The sequence below is a fragment of the Prionailurus bengalensis genome, chromosome C1, assembly GCF_016509475.1.
Source record: "Prionailurus bengalensis isolate Pbe53 chromosome C1, Fcat_Pben_1.1_paternal_pri, whole genome shotgun sequence".
Classification (NCBI taxonomy): domain Eukaryota; kingdom Metazoa; phylum Chordata; class Mammalia; order Carnivora; family Felidae; genus Prionailurus; species Prionailurus bengalensis.
Window position 1 is genome coordinate 216,232,529 of NC_057345.1, and position 10,761 is coordinate 216,243,289.

General features: G+C 60.7%; 1 protein-coding gene across 4 annotated transcripts in view; it reads left to right on the forward strand.

The window, feature by feature from the left end:
* Positions 1–6,930, forward strand: part of DGKD (diacylglycerol kinase delta) — a 110,405-nt gene extending 103,475 nt beyond the window's left edge. For all 4 annotated transcript variants that reach the window (XM_043578205.1, XM_043578206.1, XM_043578208.1 and 1 more), the window contains 3 exons: positions 1,817–1,928; positions 3,317–3,447; positions 4,715–6,930. In XM_043578205.1, the coding sequence (XP_043434140.1) occupies positions 1,817–1,928; positions 3,317–3,447; positions 4,715–4,804 (333 nt within the window). In that variant the 3' untranslated portion in view covers positions 4,805–6,930. The remainder of the gene's footprint in view (positions 1–1,816; positions 1,929–3,316; positions 3,448–4,714) is intronic.
* The last annotated feature ends 3,831 nt before the right edge of the window (positions 6,931–10,761 follow it).

Sequence of the window (10,761 nt, forward strand, 5' to 3'; positions counted from 1 at the left end):
CGGTGGGTAGCTCTACCTGTGGTGTCCCCCCGCCGAGAGAGGACAGCATGTCTCCCCTGTGGGGAGGAGGGCAGTGGCAACAGCACCGGTGACCTCCCCGTGCCTGAGAGTGGGAAGCCGGATGGAATCGGCAGCTCCATGTGTGGGCGGGAGGGACAGGGGGCAGCGCGGCCGCTCCCCAGAGCCGGCAGGTGGTCAGAGGTCACAGTAGGAGCTGTCTTACAGGACAGACAGCTGGTTTGGAGGGCCACAACAGCTGAGTGTCACTTGTGGCTCTCATGACGGTCCTGATTCAGACAAACCAGCCATGAGGATAAACCTTTGCAGTGGTCGGGGAGAGTTGATGTTATTAACTATAAGTGAATTCTTGCTGGTGTCACGAGTGGCGATGGTGTCGTGGTTAGAGGCTTTAAGAAGAGAGTATTCCCATCTGTATGGGTGGCTGTTGAAGTATTTGTGAGGGGAGCAGATTGAGGTCTTAAAAGGGAGCCGAAGTAAGATCACATGTTGATAATGAGGCTTGTTCTGCTGGTCTCCCCATTTGATGCATGGATGAAAATATTCCTACTAAAAGTTAGAAGTAAATGTAATACTCCTGTATGCGTTAAAAAAAAGAAGAGATTTTGAAGTTAGGAGTAGGATTTTGTTTGGGCCGTGCTGCGGGACAGCTGCCTGTCCCTGCGGTCGCCGGGCCCCACGGAAAGTGTTGGGGAGCAAGGTGGGTGCCAGCCAGTCTCAGGACAGAACAGCCTGGTCACGTGGGAGCTGAAGGTCTTTAATGGAGCTGTTAAAATTGACAGTTGAGAGTTTTGCCAAATGTAAGATGTTTGTGAAAATGGTTCCTGAGTGCTGCAGTCATTGGTTAGAAAATTGTAAGAGGTTTCTTTTGTTAGTTAAGAACCTGAAACATGAAATGCTTCTGATTAAGAGATCCATGAAGGGGCCATCAGGGGCACAAGGAAAATTGGAGGTACGACAGAGCACATTTCCCGACGTGAGGCTGTGGATTATTACCCCATCTAGGTTTGCTCAGTCTAATGAAAATCCCTTTCGGATCTGGAAGTGCCATAAAGCCGAAAGGCTGACTGTGTGGGTTGATGTGGGGACGTCGGTAGACGGGGCTCTGGGGCAGGAAGAAACAGGCACACCTGAAAAATAAGGAAATTATGCTTTTGATACGAGCACACAGGTTATAAATACAGTTAAGTGCACTGTGTGCGCAAACATCCTTCACTGCAGAGACCCCCTTCCTACCTGGCGTGAGAACATCCTCCGAGAAGGTCCACAGACCAGCTGGGAAGGGGCAGTGTCAGCTCCACCCGTGTCCTGGGCGGCTCTGTGGGGAGGCGGCTGCCAAGTGGGGACCCGGTGCCCCTGTCCCTCTGGCCCCCTCCCCCCTCGCTGCTTCGGGGAGTCGGTCCCAAGGAAAGAGCGCCAAGGGCCCGAAAAGCTTTGTTTAGAAAGATACTCCAGTACCGATGGTCCCCGCCCGCCAGTGTAGCGCTAGGTCGGCTGGGAGCCTGCTGGATGATCTTTGTACAACGTGCTGACGTTTAGGTGATATTTATGAAGCTTTTTAATCGTATGAGAAACACGTTATAAAATGAAAGCCGAATGTGAAAATAGACACTGTGCAGTCACTGCACAACCGCTTTTAAAAGGCGTCACAGATCAATAAATGCCAAGACTAGAAACTGAGGGAAACCGAGTAAATGTAGCAGGGACCGCAGCCCCTTTGCCAAGCTCCCCGCCTGTCTGAGAAGTGGGCCTGACTAGGTCGGGGTCTGACTCTCCGTGTCTCCCGCTCTCCCCACAGAATGTGATGCTGGAGCTTTCCAAACGCAGCCGCAGTGGCAAATTCCGCCTGGTGACGAAGTTTAAGAAAAACAGCAAGAACAGAGAAGCCCGCAGTAGCCTGGGAGCCCCGGGTACCTGCCCTCCCGCTCTCCTCTGGCCGTGTGCGCCTGCCGCGTGCGCCCTCCCGGTCTCCGCTCTGTCCGTGGCCTTGTGGCTCTTCCCCAGGGTCCCCGCCTGCGCCGCGGCGTCCCGTCTGTAGCTAGAGAACTGCGCCTTCTTGAGTCCCATGCCAGGCGGTCGCTCCTGCCTGGAGTCGCTCCCCGTGCAGATTCCTCTGGCGGCTGGCACCACGCTGCCCGCCCGCCCTGGATCGGGGCTGCAGAGTGGGAGGAGGGCAGCAGAGGTGACAGGACACCCGGAGACACAGAGCTCACACTCGGGTCTTGTGCTGGACCCACCGGGCCTGCCTCTCGGGAGGCGCTGCCGTTCCCCGGCTAACGAGTCATTGATCCGGGCCCCGGGCTGGAGCCCAGGCCTGGAGCCCAGGCCAGCAGCGACTGTGGTTGGCCAAATCAATAGAACATGGCACTCGAGGACAGTTTTGAGGGAGAGTCAGTAGATTGGGCCTTAAAATCTCTGTCTGGAAGGTCGGCTCTGAGCATGGCTGTTTTCAGTGCCCTCCGGTGCCCGGCAGCCCAGGTTTGGATTTGTAGGTGGTGGTCACTCCCTTTGATTTTTCTTCTTCGAATGTCTGCCCAGCAGTTGGGTTTCTTTTAACGATAGTGGCTCTGTAACAGTGGTCGCTCTGACCACGTGAAATCTCTGCCTGTTTCCCTTCCTGCTGTGGACCAGAAGCGAAGTGAACCCTCTAGAAAGGAGGGCAAGCTGACTGCAGCTGCACAGTCAGATTGGCGTTTTCCTCTTATTTGGTGGCATCCAGTCTCCGCTGGGACACATGGCAAATGTCCAGAAGGCTGATGGCCAACCTGGCAGGAACAGACAGCAGCTCCTGCTGTGGCTCATGTCCCCTGAATGCGGGTGGCTCCCCTGCTTCTTCCTGCAGAGCTCTGGGTGGTGCGTGTGGCTGAGGGGTGGGTGCCGGCTGCTGGGGCGTCTGGGGAGCCAGGTGCTGGGGCATCTTGGAAGCCGGCTGCTGGGGTGTCTCACGTGCTGGGTGCTGGGACGTCTCAGGAGCCAGGTGCCAGGGCATCTGGGGAGCCGGGTGCCGGGGTGTCTGGGGAGCCGGCTGCTGTGCATCTTGGGTGCCGGCTTTGGGGGCGTGTGGGTGCCTGCTGCCGGGGTGTCTGGGGTGCCGGGTGATGGGCGTCTCAGGTACCGGGTGCTGGGCGTCTGGGGAGTCGGCTCTTGGGGCATCCGGGGAGCCGGCTGCTGGCATTTTGGGCGCTGGCTGCCGGGGCATCTGGGTGCCTGCTACTGGGGTGGCTCGGGTGCCGGCTGCCACCTGCCTCGCACTGGGCTCTGGGCACTCACTGCATTCGTGCTTTTCCATCTCCGACAGTTCACCTCTGGGGGACAGAGGAGGTTGCTGCCTGGCTGGAGCACCTCAGTCTCTGTGAGTATAAGGACATCTTCACGCGGCACGACATCCGGGGCTCCGAGCTCCTGCACCTGGAGCGGAGGGACCTCAAGGTACTTCCACAGCGGCTCCTGGGAACCCATCCCGGGCTTCCCTGCACTCCCTTCTCTGTCCCTCCCTCTGACCTGGCCATGCTCCGGTGTCGTCGGACTCTCCTCATGCATGGCTCGGGGTGACACGTGGAAGTGGCCGAGAGGCCACCTCTGCCCCCCAGCAGTGATGTCTCCAACCCGCCACAGCCAAACAAAGCCAGGGCAGAAGTAATGGAGGGGACCTTGCTTTTCTTTACCTGCTTGGACCAATGAACTATTTTAACATTAAAAACCCTGTTGCCGGTGTGGGGGGGGTTCGGTGCTGGCTGGCTCAGTAGGTGGAGCATGTGACTCTTGATCTCAAGGTCGTGGGTTCGAGCCCCACATCGGGGGCGGGGGCTACTTAAAAGTAAAGAAAACAGCCTGTTGTGGGACACAGCCCTGTGCTAATTGGCCAGCGAAGGGCTGTGTGTGATGACGGCCCCCAGTGCGTGGGTCCCTCTCCCTTTGGAGCCCACACACGGGCATACCTCCGAGCTGCCGCAGAGCACTGCGAGGAAGCGAGTCCCGTGAACTCCTTGGTTTCCCGGTGCGCGTGAGGGTCAGGTTTCTAACACGCTGTAGGCTCCTACGTGTGCAGCGGCATTAGGTCTGAAAAGCGTGCGCACGTTAGCCTAAAAATACTTGCTCGCTGCAAAATGCTGTCATCTGAGCTTTCGGTGAGCCATCATCACTGGTCACGGGTGACCGTAACAAATTTAACGGCCAAAATGTCTGAAGTATTGGGAGAAGTACCAACCCGTGACACAGAGACTCGCGCCGTTGGGAAAACGGCCCCGGGGGTACCTGCTGGACGCAGGCCGCCAGGAACCCTGAGGTGCGGGGCACGGCGCGGCGGGGGCAGTGAGACGAGGCACGCCTGTGGCCGCTGAGCCCCGGGGGGACCAGGCGCCAGGACTGCGGGCGGAGTCCCCTGGGGCCTGCCTGAGCCTGCCGCGCCCTGAGAGGGCGAAAGGCCCCCCCGGGACGTCCTCACGGCCGCGCTCTCGAGTCACCTGCCTCCACCTGCTGCCGGGCGGGGTCTGTGTCTGTCTGGCACGAAGGCGCCGGCGACTCTGTGGCTCGCGGGAGGGGTGTGGCGGGCGTCTGCACGGCTGTGCGTGTGTCGTTTCACCTCGCGTCACCATCTTCGTCCGTCTCACCGCGTTTGTGTTCGGAAGGTCGGGCGGGAAGGCCCGCGGGGGCCCGGCTCCCTGCCCGGCGTCAGGGTGCTGTCCTCTCGTTGCAGGACCTCGGCGTGACCAAGGTGGGCCACGTGAAGCGGATCCTGTGTGGCATCAAGGAGCTGAGCCGGAGCGCTCCTGCCACCGAGGCCTAGCCGTGGCCCTGTCGGCCTGCGTCCCCCGCTCGCCCCGCGACTGAGGCCGGGGACCGCTGCCCCTTCTCATGGTGCTACTCCCCCTGCTCCGGACGGGAAGCCTCGCGGACGCCCGTTCCGTGACCGTCCCGGGGTCTCGCGCACACCAACACAGCTACCTTCGAAACGACGCCTCGCCCGGCCCCGACACCGCGTGGGGCGGACCGCCGCCACCTCTCCGCTCCTGCCGGCCCGGGACCCGGACCGGGCCCGGCCTCCGGGCGCCGGGTTGTCCCGTGGAGGCGGCCCGCCTGGGCCACGCGAGCTCGTCCCGCGGGTCCCCGCCTCGAGCCCCGTGACTGCGCGCCGCGTGGCCTCCCCCGGGCGTGCGGACCCCGGCCTGGCCGGCAGCCTCCCGCGCCAGCAAGTTCCGTGTCCGCGGGCCACCCTGGTTCTCCGCGGCAGCCTTGCAAGGCCCCCGCCTGATGTCCCCCGGGTATTGCGGAGTCTTTGGCCGAGACGCCGCCTCTCCTGCTTTGAAAGCGGCCTGGACGCGCTGCCGTCCCGCCCGTGTTCGCAGTGCGTGGAGACGAAGGACGAAGCGGGCTCGCCCTCCTCGAGTCGAGCGGACGGACGGTGACGATCTCGGGCTGACAGATCCCCTCTCCGGTTGCCTTTGGCCTCGTCCGCGTGGCGCCCTCCTCTTGAGCTGCTGGCGTGGGCACGTGGTCCCTCTGTCCCCGAGATGCCGTAGCCTCCCGTCTCCCCTCAGACAGAGGGTGTGTTTGCGTGAGCTCGGTGTTGGCGAGCGCGAGCGCGTCCCGGGCGCTGGGGCGATGCCTCGCCCCGTCCTGGGGGACCGTCCCCACCGACCGTCTCTGGCCCTGTGGGCGGCCGTCTGCCTCGGGCCGCTCTCGCCCACGTCCCCAGCCCTCCCCGTCTCCCCCGTCGCCGCCACAGCCCACCCTGCAGGGCTCTGTAACCCGGCCCAGCTGCGAGCCGGGGCCCCGCGCCCCTACCCTGTAGCTCGCTTCACCCCTCATCCTCGTGAGGGGACGGGTGGGGGGGGGGCTGCAGGTGTCATCCGGTCACCCTTGGGGGAACCTCAAAGGGGGGGAACCTTTGGGGCGCTGAACAGCATCTGCCTGCTGCTCCCTCTGCAAGCCCCTCCCCCTCACTGGGGTGCACGGTGGCCCCTCCACCCCCGCCCCCTGTGAGCCTGGCCGGGCCTCTGCTGCCGGTTTGGGGGCACTCCTGCTGGGGCCCTGGCGGGCACCTGGCCTGCTCCTGTCCCTGAGGGTGTGGTGGCGGCGACAGGGCGGGGGGGGGGGGGGCGCCTGTGCTCCGCAGCGTGCTCAGCTGTTGTGCGTGGCCTTCCCCACCCCGACGCCCCCTGTGCCATCAGACGGCTGCTTTGGACCCGGGAAGGCAGAGAGGGATCATCTGGCCACTGGAAGTCACCAGCTTTCAAGGTAGAACAGGCTGACAAAGGAGACCGTGGGGTCCTGAGCCCGCGGTACCAGAACGGCGTCTGCTCTGTCACCTCTGGCCGGGCCCTGGGCTCTGAGGTCCTCGGGGCGAACCGGGGACAGGCACGTGCTCGGTGAGGAGGGGAGCAGCGGCCGGTGCTGACGCTGTGGGGCCGTCCCGTACCCTCCGCGCCCTCCCTTGGGAAAGCCCGAGGGCTGGGTGAAGCATGGTGTTTAGAATTAGTATGTCGTCAGTGATAAAAACAACACTGTTTACGTAAAAACCGTTTTTCCGATTCTAGTAAGTTAGAGGCGAATGGAGTAAACGTGAGTGTTGCACGGAAGCGTGTTGGCGTCCGGCCGGTGCCGCATCTGCTGCGGTGGCCATGTTGGTTCCCGTGAGGCCGCTCCTCTGCCTGCCCCCCGACGTCCCTGCCGAGGCTGGGCGCTGTCCCGCGGGGACCCCGGTCCCGTCAGCGTGGAGGGAGGGAGGAAGGGTCCTGGGGAGTCTTGGACAAAAGGTTTTGTGCCCTCGGGCGGGGCTTACCCCTCATATTTATGATCTTAATTTATACGGTGCCCGCCGTGGAAGCAAATGCCTCCTGTATTGCTGTGTACAGACCCAATCTGGGGTTGTAAATAGGTTGTTCTGTGTATAAATAAAACCTGCCGTTGTCAGATTTCTTGTCGTCATTCCTCGTCGCCCAGATCCTTCCAAACTGGATTCAGGATTTTGTATCTTAGCTACTCTGGAAGTAAGTTGGCGTGGCTGAAAAGCAAAATGGAAAGCCACTGTGTCTCTTAGGGTGTGGCCGCTCGGATCTGTGGAATGAAGAACCCAGCCAGGAGGCGGGGCGCGGGTAGGGCAGAGGTTCAGACTTCATCACAGGCAGCCTGGCCCAGCCTACTGAGGGAGGGTCATTGAAGCAAACAGTCTCATCCTCCTAAATCTTTCATATAAAACTAGACCACAAGCTCTTCTGTTTACTCCCAGCACCTTTATGCCAAGGGAGTGGCCTCTCCAAGGTCAAGGTCACTCTGTCCTCTCCCAGTTCCCGGGAGGGCAACGAGGGGGAGGGCTCGAGTATAATCCGATCGCAAGACTTGCCGACGCGGTGTGTGCAGAGGGCGGAGCAGTCGTTCTAAACCCGAGCGGCTCCCGGCTCGGAATTCGTCGCCAAGACCCCCGTGCTCTCCGCGGTCTGGCTGATGCCATCTCTCCTGGTGAGCTGGCGAGCTGCCTAAACAAGTAAGCCTTGGAGTGCAGTGGCTCAAACCAAGTGTATTTCTGGTTCCCAGGACAGTCACGGGGGGTTGTGCTTCAGGCACAACCTCGGTACCTCGGGGTACTCGGGTACCCCGGCCGCGGCCCCCTCCACGTGTCACTTGGGGGTCTGGCCCACGTGGCCACGGTGGCTCCGGTCACCTTCCTGCCAGGGTGGGGGGAGCGCGGACGAGTGCGCGTGAGGTTTCCTGAGCCCACCTGGAAGCGGGAGCCCAGCCACGCCAGGTGTGCGGGGGGAGGGGCCGCGGGCCGCTGTCACCAGTTGACTCAGCTCTGGGTCCGCTCTGCTTGAAGGCCCCTCCGTTAACGCACGTACCTCGCCCTGCTTTCCTCCCTCAGGTGGTTTCCAGGTGTTCGGAAGGAGGGAGGCCCGTGTCCCTGAGGGGAGAGGAAGGGCGCCCTCCAGCCGCAGGCTGACCCTTGGCAACACCCGGTCGGCAGCGTTCCGTTCGGTCGGCCGGTGTGGCCTTTACCCGCTGCCCGGGATGCTGACCTTGTACCGGAGGTTGACATCTGTGACCCAGGGGCTGTCCTTGGCCCCAGGCACTGTCTCTGGTGGTTGGTTTCCGGTGGCTCTGTGTTGGGTGGCCTCGATCCCCTGAACTCCGGCCTCTGGCACAGGCACCGGGGCCACGCTGCTGGCTCCCAGCTCCACGTCTACGCCCCGTGATGGCAGAGGGTGACGTGGGGGAAATTAAGCTTTGGGCAGGGGGGCTAGAGAGGAAATTGAGGCACATCTAAGCACCTTGCACCCCCCCTTCTGTGTCCCCCCCCCCCACCTTGTGTGTCCGACAATCCTTTATGGAATGGAGAACTTGGAGTCTCGTGGTTTCTTCTGACCCCGACTGAGTTCGTCCTCCCCGCTAAGGGGAGGCGCTGGGGACGCAGCCGGCACGGCGGGTTGGGCATGTGCAAACTCGGAGTTTGTTCTAAAGATAATACCTAGGCTGGCAGGACTTTTAACTTGTATTGATCCTGGTTTAAAATTTTAATACTTTGTTCATTATGGATTTTTCTGCATTAATTTTGATTTCTAAAAATGTTATTAAGTACCGCTCTGTCTTGATTACTGAGTTTTTTGGGCACCTTCAAGTTTTGTGCCCGAGGCTTCCACTGGCCCAAGTCCCAACCCTTCTGTCGTGTAATCTAATCTTGAACGTTAGACCTCAGACTCTCTTGGCATTTGTAGAAGCCACTGCTTGATGCTTATAAACATCAGTTTCCTGTCTCCTGCCCTACTAACAGAATCCCCGCGCCATCTGGGTGACGCGTTGTGCCCAAATGCGCCCCTGCCAAGTGTGACCACATTCTCCAGCCTCCTCTGCAGTTGACCTTAGTGATGTGACCAAGCTTGGGCGAAAGACATACAAATATTAACTGAAGTTTCCAGAAAGTTTCCTTTAAAACACGGATGCCTGTCTTTTTTCTCCTGCTGCTGGCCTGGAGGGTGGACCTGATGGGTGGAGCTCTAGCAGCCAGCCTGGGCCACGAGGTTGGAAGCCTACTCCTCGCATCTCCGTGGTCTCCACGAAGCTCCTGGACAACCCCCTCCCTGTACCTGCCACACTTCTTGTATGTGAGTGAGAACTGCATGTGTCTTGTCTCTGTGTTGAACCTAATCCCTGTAGCGTTCCTCCCATAAAGATTTTGTATTTGGAAGGCCAAAGCGAAAGCGTATAGACACGAGTTACACCTATTATACAGGTGTGAGGCCAGAGAAGGGGGACCCCCGGGGATGGGTGAAGCGGTACGAAGAAAGCTTTGGGGCAGACTGGTGCGCACGCAGGGCGGGTGTTTGTGGGGCGTGGAGGCCTCTCTGCAGCCGGGGTCCGAGAGCGTGGCCTGGACGGGGGCCTGCTCACGCCAGGGGAGGCCGCTCTGACCCCACCAGCCCGGGCCGCGGTGTCGGACGGTGTGTCCGTATCAGGCAGGAACTGAGGCACAGCCCATTCACGGTTTTCATCCCAAAAGCGAACCGGGTTTGCAAAACTCGTAGAGGAAAAGCAGCTGGCTGGGAGTCAGAGGCTCTGTCGCTCACGCTGTTGACGGAAGCGCATCGACCACGAGCCTTCCGAGCACTCTCAGAAATCGTGTCGCCAAGTCCCTCGCTGGCCGGCAAAAGCCTGCGGTCGCTCGGCCCCAAGGTCATCAGTGCCAGGCCTCCAGGACGTGCACACTCAGGAAGGAGTGCCCAAGTGGCGTCACCCCAAAGGAGAGCCCTTCCAACGTCCAGGTCAGGTGTGCCCATGGGGACAGCTGACCCCGAGGTCGGAGCGCGGCAGGGCGAGCGAGGCTTTGCCTCCTCGGCAGGACGGGGAGCTCACGGGTCGCTGTCTAGCTGCGCGGGTCCTGCCCGATGCATTCGTGGCCTCCGAAGAGAGCCTCAGTTGTGGTCCTCCTCACCACCCCCCCCCCCCGTGTAGACTACTTTCCGCCCCAATTTCCAGGGCTCTTTTAGGCACCAGCTGCCGAACCGTGAGAAGTCTGGAGGCCTCGGACGTGGGACGGGAGCAGGGACCGTGTGTAACCGAGCCGCCTCCCTTCGGGATGGGGTCGGGGGACGCGAGTGTGGTTTGGGCGTAGGTGGAGGAATCACGGGTATTAGGTGGGGCGCCGTCAGCCCCGAACCATCCAGCGGTTCCCCTCTGTGGGCCTGATCTCGGCTCCGTTTGAGGGGTCCTGGCGTTGCCCAAACCAGCCTGGCCTGGGTTCAGTCACCCGGAAGTGAAGGGTCCCGGCCACTACGCTGCGCAGCCAGTGACACGGGCCGCCGTGGTGAGTGGCTGCTCTCACCATGGTGAGTGGGGGGCACAGGAGGAAATGGAGTCAGAAATAGCTCTTCCTTTCGGGTACCCTTTGCCTTGGGAGGTGAGCGAATTTCCAGGATGTAAACACACCCGTGGTGAATTTATTTTGCTGACCCGTGCCCCGGATGGGCATGTCACAGAGCACAGAATGTGAGGGGCTGTCGGTGGCTTCTGTGGTCCTTCGCGATGAAGTCTGTTCCAGAGAGAAACTGCCATCTTCGAAGGCATGATTTTTGATCATCGAGAAATTCTGGTGCCCCACTCCCCTCCCCTTTTGCCAGAAAAATGTCCTAGTGGAATAAATGTTCTCTGTAATGCAACCACCACTGCCCCTTCTCCAGAAACTTGCAGTTTCTTCTGGTAGTCTTCCTCAGGAGTCCCCAGAATTTAAATTTCTGAGGCAGGACTGAGACAGCA